Here is a 17,220-nt window from a genome sequence, read left to right on the forward strand (position 1 = left end):
TGACCTGACCTCTCTTTCAGATTCAGACTTTAATCAGATACCTTCACATTTTCCTGTGGAAACCATTAGAATTCCCCAGATGCTGCACATTGTCCAGACGCTGGACACAAAGTTCCCTCCACCATGCTTCATGAATGTGGTGAGGTCCTGGTGTTAATATATTTTTCTTTGTACTTCCAATTATAAGACTGTTTTTTACTTTACAAAATGTTTAGACTTCTGTATTTGAAACATTGTTAAGTAATCATGGTTGAGAAACAAAATGTTTTTTAGGAAATGTTTTTTGAGGGCAAACTGTTCTTGCATGAACACCACTGTTGTCGTTTTCCTTATTGTCGACTAATAAATATGAACAGTATCAGCATCATGTCCTTGAGATTTTAGAGGGATTGTTAATTGTGCTAAAATTCTTCTTTTTGTTCCAGATCACCAAACTTAAATTACCAGTCCTTTCATGGAAACTGTTATCCTGCAGGTTCACATACATGCTGCCTTTAGTAAAAACCTGAAAAAGTACAGCTCTTTATGTTGTTTCTATTTTTTTTACTACACAACCAAGATGAAGATCAGATCACATTTTTAAAAACAATAATGTTGGTTAGCATTTTGCTCAGAATATTGTGACAATACTGAACCATGAACCAAGTAATGTCAGCAGCCATAGAAACCAAAAGTAGCAGGGTCTTCTCCAGTACTATGACTGATGCTGCCCGATACAGACTGCTACCAACCCTGATCTAAAGTCAAGCATAGAATGTTGTAAAAACAACTCAAACACAACAGAAATCACAAACAACATGAAATAAGTGTTAGCCTTTCCCCCTCTTTTCTGATACTTTTAGAATCATCTTTAACATCAGTTCAAGACAGTCTGTACGCCACGGTTATTCAGCCTCACAGTTGTCGTCTGTATGGTTAAGTTGTTAAGCTCAACAATTCTGACATTATGTTTTCTGTCTTGAACCAACAGCTTGGCTGAAAGGAACATTTCATAAAAAAATGATGATTGTTTGTTATCATCTCTCACAGCCCTTAACATGAAAGGCCACACGCACAAGTTTAAATTCATACTGTTCACAAACAACTGGGCTTCCAACAGTGGTGGCTTTTACACAACTGCAAAACAGTATCAAACCCACTGTGTTAGATTATAATGCTGTGAGAAAAAGTCTTAGCTGACTGCGGAGAAAAGACCAGAAGTTGGCACAAATAGCTTCACCTGACCAGGGAAAAAGAGGTGTCACAACACAGAAATCCACTAAGCGGATAAAAAAGGAGGAAAATGGAAAACTGAACCCTTTACTGAACCACTATTGTCCTAGCTGACCGCCTTGCACAATGTTCAACTAATATTTTAATGACCTGCCTGTATCAGCGTTCTCAATTTCTCAACTTCTGCTCACTGCTGATAAAGCAGAAATGTGACAGAGAGTAAATGTGTGCGTCGACTGGGACACAATGTGAGCTTAATAATGAATTTGAGTTTCTTGCGGCATACGGCAGGTCACTGAGTCACACAGAGCCATACAGTGCAGAAAAAAAAACAAAAACAAAGGACAGCCCGATAATGCCAGTAATATAGTGTGGATTCTGTAACAATACAGTGCTTCAATAGCACTGTCCACTGACTGTATGGAGTTATGATTAACATTATTTATAGATCCATTACACTGAGTTAACAATGGTCTAATACCAAAACACCCATATGAGAAACAAAGGCATGACTACTACAAGAACAATATTATATTCAAACCTAATTACACACAAAATCATATGACCACACACACACACACACACACACACACACACACACACACACACACACACACACACACACACACACACACACACACACACACACACACACACACACACACAAGCAGAACGGAAACAGACTGCTCATAATATTCTGTTATCAAACACATGGCCTCTTTTTAAAGGATAATTTCTGTTATTTTCAACTATTTTTGTTAGTGGTTAGTAGTCTTAGTTTTGGTCCGATCAAGACTGATCTAAACATTGAATGAAAATACATCAATGCCAACTACAACACAAAAGTTAATCTAAAAAAAAACAAAAAAAAATAGCTATCACAAAACATTTAATCCAATCTACCTTTTTGAATACTTTTTGGCATCGCTGCTACTCTGGCTGCTGTTGTTCTGATGCTTTCCTGTCATACTGTCAGCAGTAGTTAATGTGTGTCAACCATCAGTCTAATATTAATAGGTAAACGATGCGTTTCCACTAACCTTGCAACAATGTTAATTTAGATGGAAATACCATCCCTTGACTGTCCAGATAGCAGTCATGTACTGGTGGGAGTCCACTCAATATACCTCAGCTAGAAAGACATAGTTTGCCCAGTGTGGTTTCAGAGTATAATCACAGGAAGAGAAGAAAAAAGAGAGGGGGGACAGGATGTGAATTTAGATGTAAGAGGCAAAATGCCAAGTAGCTTTAAGTTAGAAAACAGGCAGCAAATCCAGTAGAAACATGACAATGAGGTAGATTCATTTCAGTTGTTTAGTTAGGAGCTCGGCTTCATCTGGCAGTGACGTTTGTTATGTTACAGGACTGAATCTGACTCTGATCTCTTTGTCTACATCTGACTTGTCAGAGGGGACTGAGCTGATCCAAGAACTCGACCTCTGCCGGCACACGCTTTTACATCCAAGACAAACAAGGACAAGCGATTCGATCCACAGCCACTGCAGACCTAATTGATGAGGATGATAAGCATGCCATCTGTCCTAACATCTTTTCATGAGCTGAGACAGTAGCACTTAACACAGGATGTGTCCTATTGAAAATTTAGCAGAGGCAGATTAATTAAAACTATGTGAATATTTATTATATAAGCCTAATATCACAAAATAAGTCATTTAAGACACTGCTTATTTGCAGATGATAAAACACTTTTCACTTGCTGTTTTTGGCTCTACTTTGATTAACAGAGTATGTGTCTACATTTTCCATAACAGTCAAGAGAGAGTAAAAAACATGAAAAAACAAACATTTGATAGAATCTACCATCAGAAAACATTTTTCCACTTTATTGGTAAATCATTAAAATAATTTGTGAGTCCTGAATTTATTGATGGAAAGGAAGCCACAGTTACTGCACACATTATCTGAATTTATTGCCATATAGACTGGTGTTATTAAAACCAACACACATATTATATACTCTGTCCTACAATCTGAGTCTCCTGCCCTGCCCAGAAAGATTCAATCACCTGCTCACGATGCATAACGTATGCAAAAGAGCAAAACAATGTACAGTGCTAAATTAATTCCTACTAAATGATTTCTATTTTCTGCTGATGGTGAAAGGTTTTTACATGTTACTTCCTTATTTTACTTAATAATTCTCCAATTTCAAAGTCTCAATTCGCTTTGACAGTTTCATTGGCAAATATCTACTGTATATAGCCTCTACTGTAACATAGAAAGTACAGATACCCTTGATTCATCCACTGTCAATGAGCCTAAATACACTTATATGATATATGATAGACAATAAATACTCAGCGACATCTAATCAACTTAATCAGATACACATGTATGCATGCAAACACACACACGCAAACACACACACACACACACACACACACACACACACACACACACACACACACACACACACACACACACACACACACACACACACACACACACACACACACATTCCTGAGGACCACACAACTGGAAGAAAAGCCGTGTACTTACAAGGAGACTCTGCCTTATTCCGTTTCTATTTTTCCCCAGACTTTGCAGGACAATAGCAATGCTTTAAGAAACGGGTGAAAGAGCGAGAGATGGACAAAGCAGAAGGTCATTCCTTTCAGAACTAAAACCCCGCTGGAAGAAGAGCAGAGTAAATGGCTTACGGAGAGAGAAGGGGAAAGAGAGGGAGAAAGAGGGAGGGGGCGGGAAAACCAGACAGCGAGTGAGAGGGAGAGTGGAAGAGAAAGGAAGAGTGAGTGCCGGAGCAAATGTAGGGAAAAAAAAAAACAAAAAAAACAAAAAACACAGGGAGACAGCCAGGACCAAGAGATAGGGACAAAGAAGGAGGGGTGGAAAGAAGGACAAATGAAGCGTGTTTAAAGAGGCATTCCTAATCTGCCTTCATGTCATCCTCTTTGATATCCCTACTGTTTCAGGACCATGGACAGAGCACTACCTGTTACTGTAAATGGAGAGCGGTGTTTGGGAAGTCAAAATTAAAGGAAAAAGATAAAGGAAAAGAATGGGACAAAAAATTACGCGAGCAAGAGGTTGAATGTAAATATCTGTAATATTTGAACCCCTATGAGTAAATCATGTGACTACCAGCTTACTCGCACACATGACCAGAGTCAGTTTAAGTAAAACCTTGCCCAGGGACTGTCAGATTGACTTGCTGATCAAACAGTGATGCAGATCAATGCACTGTTGTTCGAGAACTAACGATACACAGTAGCTTGCATGCTGGGAACATCAGAGTCAGGTGCTGTTTCGCTGTTGCCTACCTCAGCTGTATCTGCCTGAACTCAGCTAGACCCAGAGAAACCAGTGACTTGATGAATGGTCCCAGCATCTATGAATTTCTAATTTTTTCCACCAACTTCCACAAAAGCTTTCCAGTTTCCACTAAAATTTACCTTCTAAGCAAATTTTCACTTGTGTTAAATTCAAATAGCAGCAAATTCAAGACACCACTGGAAAAAGTGATTCATTGGGCTGTGATCCCACTTTCACAAGCTGAGGCAAAAAACCAGGCCGGCAAACCCATAAGAAAGGTCATGCTGAAGTAAGGAGAAACACTGCCCCCTGCTGAATGTATAGGGTTTCAACTACAGTGAATAGCTTCAGGAAGCTGTTAGAAATCCAATCCAAGCCTAAATTAAAATAAGACCCACTCATGGAATGATGGGTAATTTACGAGAGAGGGCTTATAAATAGAAAGGCTGCAGATGTGACACCAGTAGTAATGAAAAACTAAAGTCACCGATTCAAGGTTCAGGTCAGTTGTACACAGGGAGAATCTCATGGCTGACAGACAGAGAGTCAACTCAGTACAGGAATTTTGAAGTATATAACTGGATGTAAAGATTTTAGAAATGACACCATATTCCAAAGCAGAGGATTAAGGTAAAAACATAAGGATATCAAGTTGTAACTTTGATCTCTATCGATAAACATGATGTGTCCACAGTTTACACTGTGCTCTCCTGAGGAGATCAATAGGAGCTCTTTGTTCCCCTGACAGAGAGGGGAGGGCAGGTTAATGAATGTAGGGCACCCTGTCACTGATCCATGTTTGTCTGACACCATGGACAAATAATGAGATGCTCAAAGAGAGCCTGATGGCAAAAATATCCATAAATTTCATTTTGATAACCTCTGACAACATATATACTCATTCAGTGACATATTAAAGTAGTACTCTTTAGTAGCAGCTGCATGTGCAGATATTTGATTTTCTGTTGACGGACTCACACAGTGTCGCTTTTCTCACATTCTCTTAAATCCTCCTCCCACAGATAGATTAGCTGTGAAAGAGAAAGGTAGAAAAAACAAAAGACATGTATTCTTTCTCTAAGCTTTAAAGCATTTACTGACTCAAAGCTTAAACCAAGTACAAAAAATGTATTGCTCATAAAAAAAATGTATGACAGGGAATTATAGCACTAATGCAATAAATACTATAGCTTTCAAGTTTTGCGTTTTTTAAACAGAGTATTTAGTAAATCGTTTAAGAGGTTCTGACTGACAGGGCTACCTCGGCTTGGATTTCAGACTCAACAGAAACCCTGCACTACAAGCTGGTGTGGACTTGGAACAAGCAAGCATTTAGGTGGCAGGGAGGGACTTTTGGGCATTGTCAGATCCAGTTTCCAGCTTGACCCATAATAAGGATTTTGTTTTTTAATCTGTCTCTCATGAGTCTCCAGCTTTACTGAAGAGCAAAACAACTGCACTACATCTTTAAATGTCAACAGTTTACTGAGAATAGTGGGATAAGGAAAAATTGCTGAGTCAGTGACAGACTTGTGAGTAAAAACGTATCATTAAGTAGGGAATGGCACCAATCCGTCAAGCAAACATGCTGACCACACATGAGAAACAGGTAGGTACCTCTGAGCACACCACTGAAGCGAACTGGGCAATGAGCAAACAGACAAATGGTAACTGACAGCTTGAGGAATGAAAATATATACAACATATTATAACTGACCTTTATTTTAACGAATAGCTAGTACTTCAATCATTATATTAGAGTAAAATCATGGTTATACTGCAGGCTTATATTTGGTTCATTTTTGTCATAATTTTTATGTTTTACCATAACCAAAAAGCTAGCTGCTTAATTTTAGCATTAGATTGCAGAAGCATTTATATTATAGCTTTTGCAAACCTAGTTGTCAAAACTATCTCAACTAAGGTTGCTCTTCATTTCACTACATTTCCAACAGATACTTTCTTTTAAAAGGATTTCCAGAATCATTAAACTGAAACCATGGATCTTGCCATGGAGCCAGATAAGAACAGTGATGCCAAACTAAAAGAAAAGATATACATGTTTAGATTTATGTGTTTTCCACCTGCTCTGGCTGGTGAACTACTTCTCTTGAAACGTACCTGGCAAAACATGTTGTGCAAAACATAGGTTAAATACACAAAGAGAGCCATGTTCTAGTAAGGGATATTATATAACACAGAACATCAAACTGTGGCAGCACAAGAGCTGTCCAATTGAACTTGACAACAGACTTGCTGCCAAAAATATGCATTACACAAATACACGCACACGCACACACACACACACACACACACACATACACATCAAATACTGTGAGCTGGTCAATAGCCTAACCTTTTCAAAATACAAATACAAGCATTCCTCTCCTGCTTACGGGAAGTGGTAAGCTAAAAAGCACTCACATTCTCTCCCTGTCTATATTTAGTGATCTGACTTTCAAATGGAGGCCAGGGGAATATATAGCCTGTGTCAGTCTCTGTAGACCCCGTCTGCAAAAGACTGTGGCGGAGAGGGTATGGGATGATGCCAGGGTGAAACGTGAAGAAAACAGTCCTCCCAGGCTTTTCCCACAGCCTTTGACCAACAACACCTAAGGAACCATACAAGAATAAATTGCCCCTTGGAAAGGAGAGTGTTCTGTTGTCAGGAGGAGGATGAATGGAAGCTCAGTTCTCACGGTACCATTAGCATACTCCAGTTTGTTTTCCAACTCGACTGAGCAGACAGCGCTGCCCTCTCCTGGCTCACGCAGGAATCTGAATTACATTAAAGAAGAAGAGCTGAAACACCAGCTGTACTGAATATCAAATAGCAGGGGACGCTGGAAACCAGTGGCTGGACTGAGAATCACGTTGAACATGTTGAGTCAGTACAGAACACACCTTTCACCGGGCAGGGAACGCAATAACTGAACCAACAATTCAGTTCAGAGGATAAACACACTCTTGGCCCAGACTGTATAAGCCCAGCCTTTGTTTGTCAAGGTTAGATTCTGACCATTAACCTCCTGCTCCGGTGCCTCATGGGGGCATTATGCTCTTTTAGCTTGAACTGGCATAATAAAACGCATGTCACGCATCTTAAATCTTAAATGTAAGTAGCTGCTTGCTTCAGCTGTCCTTACCAGATTGATCGTTCATCATGCGGATGGCTTTAGCTTTGGCCAACTCCAGCGCTGTGACCCATCTCTGCCGCTCCACTTCTGTGCTAGCCTTCAGGTGGTAAGTGCGGCCACCACTGCTCAGGACAATATTGCAGGCGTCCTCTGTGTCGATGTGAGCCGTGGCCAAGTTGATTGTTCCACGACACGTATGGGCCATCTCCGCCTGCGTCCTGCAACAAAAGACCAGGCAGAAGGAGAGAAATAGAAAGACAGAGAGAGAGAAAGACAGGCAGACACAAGCGAGAGCTGAGGACATTGGTCTTGGATATGAGTTAATCATCATTGCTCATAGAATTTGTCCTAAAAGCAATTCATTCATAAATAGAACATTGCAAAAATATAATTCAGCAAGGTTGTAGGTAGGAGGTAGCAACTGACATTCCTATGGCCAATAAGCACAAGCAGGGAGGCGAGGAGGGACAGAGGACTGCCACAGTGATCATGTCAAGAGTCACCTTGAAAGCCAAGCAGTAATGGAAGTACCTGTTCATTCGACTGAACGCACGCCATCTCTGAAGCACATCTATTCATGAAACCTAAACCTGCGTTAGCTAATGTAAAACAAATGGGATGGTTTGAACTTCTAATTCGCTCAGCGTGATCTGCCTGCCCTGTTGTGGGTTTGCAGAATTGTGGGTATTCTGTGTAGCCTCCACTAAGACCAACTGTTGCACATTCAGTGGGCCACAGTAGTCTAGATAACAAGGCCATTGTCTGGCTCCAAGCCTGTGTAGTGAACAAAACCAAACAATGAATAACAGCGTGAACAAAGAGAGAACAGAGTGTGAGAGGTGGTAAAAAATGAAAGAGTGATAGCAGGGGAGAGGGAGCCAAAGCAGTAGGGTAAGAGATTAGAACAAAGAGGAAGGGCAACAGATTTTGTGTGCAAGTCTTAGACAAAAGAGAAAATTCAAGAGAAACATTAAATTTACTGTTGTGTGGTGGAAAGCTGGCTGTCTGACATTCTTTCTCAGTTAGACAAGCTAAGCCGCAGGGCAGGGACGGACCATCGTGTCCCTCAGAGAGCTGAGTGTATGCAGATTTTCAGTGCAGCCACAGACAGCTGATTTTGCTGATTAACACCTTCAACCCGAGGGCAGCAGCTAATCAGTGAAATCACATGCTGTGGTGGTTGCTTCAGATAAAACAAATCCTCAGACCTCCATGTCACAATTGCCCGTCCACACCCTTGGAAACAGCCCACTTTGAAGCATGCAGCCATGCAATCATGTGGATTTGTCTGTGGGCGCTAACATCCATTCATCCATCCTCAGTGGGCTCTCACTGCCACAAGCAGCTGCCTCTCAGCAGCACTAAGCCCTACACCAGCTCCAGTCTCTGTTGACACTGACAAGGTGGCTGCCTCCCTGCTAAGTCAGAGGTTGAAATGTATTTAAAAGTTCTGCCAGGCAGTGACTTCCCTCAAACTGCCTCTACTGGCTGAAGTCAAGTCTTGTTATGATGCCAATCCAGAACAACGCCTCAGTGTACCGCTCTTCTGCTGGCGCTCGGTGCACATCAGTTGTGCAGTCAAGACCGCACTGGGGCCATGCGAAGCCGTGACGAGGCCGGGCAGAGATCCTGAACAGCCCAGTTTCCAGCCTCGCCCAGTGGAGCTCAGCTGCAGAGTCCTGGCTGTAAGAGGGGCAACAAACTGAATGTGCTGCTGATGAGTAAGATGAGATCCATGCAGATCGCCTCTACCCTGTGGGGAGGCGAGGCCATGCAAAGGCCATGAGATTATAGTCAAGTAAACTATAAAAGCTGGGAAAGAGAGATAAGGACTACAGGGGCATTAAGGCTCTAGAGGGGGAGGGGGTGAAGGTGAGTGGGGGGCGGCTAAGGGCATGAGAGAGGATCCTGCATGTTGCGCTGAGCCAGGAGAGAATTGCAGTGCTTTACCTGTCAGTCCCCTGTGCACACATCCTCATAAAACACAAATCCACCGATCTGGAGCATGTAATGACAGAACAACAACCAGTGAACAACACAGAACAGACGGCCATAAGCATGAGGAGACATACACAGACGGGCAGGGGAAATAGGACACAGTACCCAGAGCATGAGAATGTAGATAGGTTTTGTTGTGGCTCAGGGCTGAAATATCACAAGACATGGAGGGAGAGAGCCAGAGAAACGCTGGGGAACATGCCGTGCTGAAGACAGAAAAGAAACATAAGATGAGAAAACCAAAGCAGTGATAATGCAATATGGACAGCATGACATGACCTGCTGAAAGACTGAGGCAATGAGATGGTGAGAATGTGGCCAGACTCCCTGCTCAGTTTAACGTCACTTTGCTGTTCTCACCTTCACATAAAAACAAAAAGACCACCAAGACAGGCACGCGCACAGAGTCACTTTTACACACACACACACACACACACACACACACACACACACACACACACACACACACACACACACACACACTGTAGCCTGGTGCGAAGACCAACGAAGAGCCCATTAACAAGATTAGATCACAGCATCCACATCTCTAGCTCCAGTCACTCTGCTGATGTGCCAAGCTAGTAAACAGGGTTCAGGTCAGGCTTTACCCTGCAGCTGGGCCCAAGGTTGGCTAGCTCACCACTCTCCCGCCACACCTCCCTTCACCCAGGAGGTGAGCGTGCCAGCAGTAACACCATAACCTGACTCTCCAAAGGAACACAAATGGTGCCGAAACCCCCTCTGACCACTTACACTGATACTATCTAGTTACTCTCCTGCAGAGAAGGAAACGTGGCCGGCCTAGTCTACTATGAAAGACAAAGCCAGATTCACTGATACGGCAGCTCCAGTAGCACTCAAAGCTTTAATGCCCTGTAATCTTCACTAAAGCACCAAGCCGGATTTACTTCAAGAGGTGAGCAAGTAGTGTTGAACGTATTAAAACTGGGAGGAAAAGTCAATAAAGAAATTAAAAATGAAAGGAGTTCAGTGAGAGAGGGAGGACAACGATCTTGTCACATGTCCTGGCAGAGACGGCACAATGAAGCTCTTTGGGTGGATTAGGCAAAAGGCTGATGTGGAGTAAAGACAGTCAGCCTTGCAGTGTCAGAGCCAGAAGTAATCAATAACAAGTGCAACGTTGAATCTCTATAAAACTCATTACAATTTAACAGGCGGGAGTGCTGAGTGTGTCAGTTTGTCCACAGAGTCAAAGCATTGATTACAGTCCTCCACTGCCCTTTGGCTTCTCAGCTACAAGCTAGAGAATTAGGCCTTTGCTTTGACAACAGAAGGCCTTGGGAATGAAAGTGATCCCTCACCTTATTGGCTAGACCTCTAATTGGCAGTTGGTCACTATTGATTTATCAGAAATATAAACTGGCCTTCTAAAAAGGGAAAACAAATATTTAACACTGCAAATCAAACAATTGGTGAATGCATGCTGGGCTACATCTGATGTGACATAAGCTAGCTGAGCTTTAGAGTGCGTCTCTGATTATGGAGTTCAATCTGTCATGAAATGTCTCTGCATTAAATCATATCATACACCGAACTTTCTTTAAAAAAAAAAAAGTGGGCCTATGTGTTTCTCACAATGCTTCAAACACACTAAAGTCACTGAAAATACTTGTGTAAGAGCAGCAATTGTAAACTAAAGTATTATTAAATTAGTCTTGTAATTGTAAAACAAGAATAAAAATGTGCTACAGAAAATGTACATCAGAGATCCAACACAAATATCACTTCACATACAATGAAGACGCCATCATTAACATGTTGTCACATTTGCCTGACTGTTTCCCTTTTACTTCACTCACAATAGAAGTCAGACAGTCAGTCAGCCAGAGAAGGCGCACACAGAGGCACACAAAGCCCGAAGTCAGACACACACAATGTGGTTTGCCAGGAAGACATCAGTGGAGGGGACAACTCATCCGCTTCACTGCCTCTGTGCTCAGATGTCGACAGGCTACCTTTACCTCAGGGACAGCAGTCACCTTACAACATAATGGACTATTAATAGAGGGTAGAGGCAACAGGCATCTTTCCTTTCACCAGACAGGAGTAGGGCTTTGGCTACCATACCTCTGTGTCAAATAACACTTTGCTGACAACAAAAGACAATCAGTCTGCGTGAGAAGGTGTGGCACTGGGGTGCTGGGAAAGAATGTAGCATGGGATGAAATGGGCTCCAAATGTGCTTTTAATCAGATGTTTTTGCAAGCACAACCAGCAAAGAATGATTTCTATCCAATCCAAACATTTATATTTTGGAAGATTGTATTCACGACTTTTGGAGCTGCAGGGAAGCATGGTGAGTCAAAATGTTGCCTTGCAGTCAGAGGACCCAGATTCAAACCCTCACACTGACAAGAATTCACCCGACAGAAGAGCCTTTAAACAAGGCAGTGAATCCCTCCCTGCTTCATAGCTGATTTTGCAACCTAAACTCCCAGTGAAAGATGACATTTGAAAAGACAATTATCCTGGAGGGATCAGCTTAGTGTCATATTAATCATTTTTATTACTACAAGCAATTATAGTTTGCAATAACACGTTAAGCTGGAAGGTAGAGGCTTTTTAAATCATTTCTGATTCAAGAAGGCTTTTAAACTTCACAGCCTCAGCTCTGACTAATAGTACTGTTAGCAGAGGAGGTTGGGTGCACCTTCATTCTGCTGTGAACCATTTAATTAGGAAAACTGGGTCAGACAGGGTGAACAAGTGTTGCAACAAATATTTCATTTCTCCTTTTATGTGGACCATGTGTATACGCAGGTGGGTCAGGGCTTCATGGTGAGCCATCATTAATTGCTTCATCTCCATTCGATAGTGCAAAAGGTCCAAAGGTTGAGTCTATTCATGAATAGATTTTCTTGGCAAGATGTATACTTTGAAGCTAAACATAACAGGACTCAATATTAAGTTTAAATTGGTAAATGTGCACCAAGGGCAGTGTGATCTAGAAGGTGACAGAGCAAAGTGTTTCAATGTTGACAAAAGCAGTTAAGTAGCAGCGACCAAGCTGGATAAACATGAAAAAGCCGTGCAATGAAGGCAATGAAAACAGTCAAGCTCTTGTATGACAAAATAATTACAACTTGGAGGTCTACTTATAGCTGTTTCAAAACTTCCAACCACATCTCACTGCCTTCATCAATAAATAAAACTGTCTGGCTGAAAGTGAACCTGAGAGTTGAACTTATTTTGTCACACATAACAATCTCAAGGTCAAGATTGAACTTCCTCAGACTGGACAATGTGACAGTTAATTCACCTGCTTCCAAGGTTGTAACATTAGACTGACAAGAGAAAAGAAGCTGTTGTTGTTTTGGGGGGGAAATTGAGTTAGATTTGCTTTAGACAGAAGAACAAGACTTGTTTATAAGAAAATACTTGTTGAACTCAATTTTCTCTCATGACCTAGTAGGTTTTCATTCACCTTTATAGTCTACAGGACACTTATGTGTTGAAGAAAACTGAGCGTGTTAAGGGCTAAATATTTGTCACCAGCAACTGGACAAGCCTTAGGATCCATTCATTGTTTCCATGTTGTGCCTGTACACCCACACCTGTGGAAACATGACTCCCTTGCGGGAGGCACCTGAGCCACAGGTGTTGGGCTGTCATATGGCCAAACTTAGCTTACAGTTTGCAACTGTGAGATCAGACTGAAGACAGACTGAAAATGACAGTGACCATCTCTAAAACACTGTCTCGTTACACTGATCGTATACTGGGCAGCCCTGTGACGTTAGCTGGTGCAATGAATGAATGAATATCGCAGAGTTATATGAAGCTCATAAAGAATAATGTTTTTAAACAGTGAGATTAATAGTTTAAAAGGCAATAATTAGCACGTTGACTTTATTTACGAGACGTTAAAAGAGCAGTCAGTGTTGTCGTGTTAGTGTCACTGTGGAGTGGACAGCTGGATCGTCTGCTGTCAGCAGTCCTACTGAGGCTACGGGCTAGCTTAGTTTGCTAGCAAACGTCGGTACTTGCTGTAGTAGCCACATTTTTGTCACTTTACCGAATCGGAAGCCAAGATGCTATTGCTGCTGTGTGTCGGTCTGTCTGTGTTGGTATCTTTCCACAACCCACAGTCAGTCAAAGTAAAACGAATATGTTTTGTCACTGTCAGCTTTAAGTAAACAGACAGCTTTAGCCCACTGCTAGCCAGCTGAGGCAGCCAGCTGTAATGATGCTCCGACACAGAAATATGACTCGGCTGTGCGCGTTGATTTTGTGAAATGTTACACTCTGCGTTGGCAAAATTTACCTGTAATATGAGAGCAGGCCATTGCTGAGGACAAACCATCGCCGCTGGTAGCCTTTCAAATAGTTCGTCCATTTAAAAAGCCAGCCTTTGTAAGTATCCGACCCTGGTGCCGGGGCCGCGGCAGAGGCGGATGCCGAGCCCTTCCCTTGCTCGCTCATCCTCCGCTCCGCCGCACGCCGAGGGGTGCAGGATAAACCGGGGACAGCGAGGACAGAGACACTACCCCACGCGAACTACCTGGGCAAGGAGGTCAGCGCTTACGAAAGAGCTCGACAGAGTGGGGGTCCGGTCTGGGCCGACAGAAACCACGGTGAACCCCCTTCACATGACGCCGGAGGAAGGACGAGAAGTGATGCCACGACAGTTTGCTGATGCAGACTGCAGAGGATTCAGAGCACAGAGCTGCGCTGGATAGAAAGGAAATTCCTTACATGGCCTCCACATTTTCTGATAAGGCTGTCACCAAACCAAGAGTGATTTCCATGACGACAGAGCCAAACAGTTTATGGCTGTAATTATAGAAGGAAACGACTGCTAACCTGGTCTTTCATATAGTATATGTGTGAATGGTAATATCCGCTCTATCAATTCAAGTCTATGGTTCCGACCTGCACCACGTGATGTTGTTATCTAAACATTCCTAAACATTTGACATGCGGTTTAGCTGCTGATTCCAGACCTGATACCAGTCAGATGAGTAGACTCTACGCAGTACAGACCATTACATGTTATATGCAGCAAACACACACACACACACACACACACACACACACACACACACACACACACATAAATACACTGACTGATATCAATACACAGCAGTGATAAGCTTCCCTTTCACCTGTGAAGATCTTCTTAAATCTAAGGAACCCTGAATTCATTACAGTATGGGGTCACATTAGGGATCAGGTGATCAACTACATGATCAGAGGGATCCATGTCTGTAATCCACAAAACTGGATTGCCAAGCAGAGCCCAGACCTCCAGGGGACCCAAATGCCCCAGAGCCATTGCCTGTTGATTGATCTTTGTTGTTTCCTGCATTAATCTTATCCTATGTCATAATTTTAACTTCGTAACTTTAGTTTATATTGTGCTCATATGGTGCATATTCTCAACTGAAATGACGATGATGATGATGATGATGAATGAATGATGATTGGCATTTGTGTTTTTAATTAGGAATTGACACTGGGCTGTAGATAAAGGGATAAGAAGATCAATAATGGCCCAGCAACAAACTCTTGCTCTTGGGGTCCATGACAGGTTACTGCAGCCATATTACCCACAAGAAAAAGTAGAGGAGGGGTGACCTGAAAAATCCTCATCTTTTGACTCTCCATCACTTTACCATCAATCAGCCACAAATTTATAAATTGATGCTTGTCATTATCACACCATTAATGAAAGTAGGTCAGTTATTACATTAGGGAGATCACCAGATGATCATCTGGTCCTGTTGCGCACAATAAAGTATGCATCTCAAAAAAACAACTGGAATCTGATCCATCCTCTGCCTCCAATTAGACTCCTGATGACATCACTTTACCACAAGATGGCAATGTTGTCAAAGTGGTTTATGTGGTGTAACTGTCTCACAGGATTGAAAAGTGACCAGAGAAAGGTTGCTGTTCTCAAATGCATTTAATAATAAAACAAAATTACCCACAGTACTAACACAGTAAAAATAAATACAAGTAATGTTTCTGATAAAAAACTGTAGCCCTTTTTATTTGGAAACGCGCACACAAACAAACTGATGAGAACTCATGCTACACACAGTTGCTTTCTAATGTATCTCTGCTACATATTTCATTTTTTACTAGAAAAACAAAATACTAACACACCCATCTGCCCTGATTGAAGGGTTCAAAACTACATCTCGGAGAGAATCATGAGCTAGTGCTCTCACATGCCAGTGAAAAACGACCACATTCACTCCACTCAGCTGCTCATTACAGTGTCAGAAAACCATGTATTACAAAAAATAAACACAATATCACATTTTCACATCAGTGCAATTAAACCCTGACCCGTTGGCTCTACCAACAAAAGCATGCAAGTCAATTACTCTAAAAATCACTCTTATATACAATAGGTCTGCTTACTTTCAGTGCAGCCATATTCACAAAGTACCTAGCCTAGGCCTAATCAAATGAAAAAGCAACTGTTAATCTCACAACATTACCAATTAGATACTATTCAGATACTGATATGAAAGCTTTATTAAGGTTCCCTGTGTGTCTGTGATGTACTAATGGGGTGTTTCGTGGAAGTCATTGAGCTCTGCCTCGTTTCTGCAGGATATCTGAGCACGAGTGGATTACATCTACTGTGTGAGGCATTTTTAATATAACATGGTGATACATATAGTCAGACAGGACATCCTTGTGGGATTTTATTGCTCCTTCCTAATCTAAAGCTTCAACATCTGTCTCTTATCTTGCTGTGTCTGTCCTTTGCTTGCCTGAATGTCAGCTATCAAACCTGCCTTTCTCTGTCTCCATCTCCCTCACCATCTCTCACACACACACACACACACACACACACACCCACACACACACACACTGCGTGTACAGGTTCTTGTTTCAGGCTCTGCAGCCTCCTGCAGGTCCCCAGTTCCCTGGATTTAATGTATTCATCAGAAACAGACACTGAGTGAGGGGAGGGAGCAGATTAAAGTCCTACAGTACATCATGATAAGGGACTGCAGTATTTTCTGCTGCAAGACAACCTTAAAACACCCTTCATCTGAACAAACAGCTTTTACCCTAGGCCAAGTTTGTAATGGGGACAGGGAAAGAAAAAAACGTAGGCTACTTCTCACAATCTAAAATTAAACACCATCTAATCGTATCTCTACACACCAGATAATCTCTCCAGAATGGAATATGTTTTTCTCTTTATCTATTCTATCTTGTCGACCACTGCTCTCAAATAAATCCAAATATGTCAGGTACAAGCGTCTGCTGTTGACCTTACTGACTATGACAAATTCAAAGGAAGACTGGATGATATTGCTGCCTCTTCATTTTGAGTCTCACTAACACAGCTTCCATCCTTTTAGACCCAGATACAGCCACAAGACAATCCTCAATAAGACCTGCTGCAGCCTCAAATACCTGCCTGTCTAAGTGACGTGAGAAATATAACTGTGCTATGCTAATCATATTGTTTTTCACCTGCGTCCTCTCGTACCTCCTTCCTTGCATCTACACATTTAGCAGAATTTGTCTAGGAAGTGGTCGGATGACCATGTGTGAAATTTCAGTGTCTTTTACAGCGCAAGTCTAA

At 42.0% G+C, this 17,220-nt stretch overlaps 1 protein-coding gene across 1 annotated transcript in view; it reads right to left on the reverse strand.

Annotated features, from left to right (window-relative positions):
• LOC111226992 (oxysterol-binding protein 2-like) overlaps positions 1–14,099 on the reverse strand; it is a 50,091-nt gene extending 35,992 nt beyond the window's left edge. The window contains exons 1-2 of the mRNA XM_022752331.1: positions 13,927–14,099; positions 7,653–7,861 (exon numbers count right to left, since the gene is read on the reverse strand). Coding sequence (XP_022608052.1) covers positions 7,653–7,861; positions 13,927–14,084 — 367 coding nt within the window. The 5' untranslated portion in view covers positions 14,085–14,099. The remainder of the gene's footprint in view (positions 1–7,652; positions 7,862–13,926) is intronic.
• Between the last annotated feature and the right edge of the window lie 3,121 nt (positions 14,100–17,220).

This window comes from Seriola dumerili, unplaced genomic scaffold, assembly GCF_002260705.1.
Source record: "Seriola dumerili isolate Sdu_G_001 unplaced genomic scaffold, Sdu_1.0 BDQW01000017.1, whole genome shotgun sequence".
In the NCBI taxonomy this organism is placed as follows: Eukaryota; Metazoa; Chordata; class Actinopteri; order Carangiformes; family Carangidae; genus Seriola; species Seriola dumerili.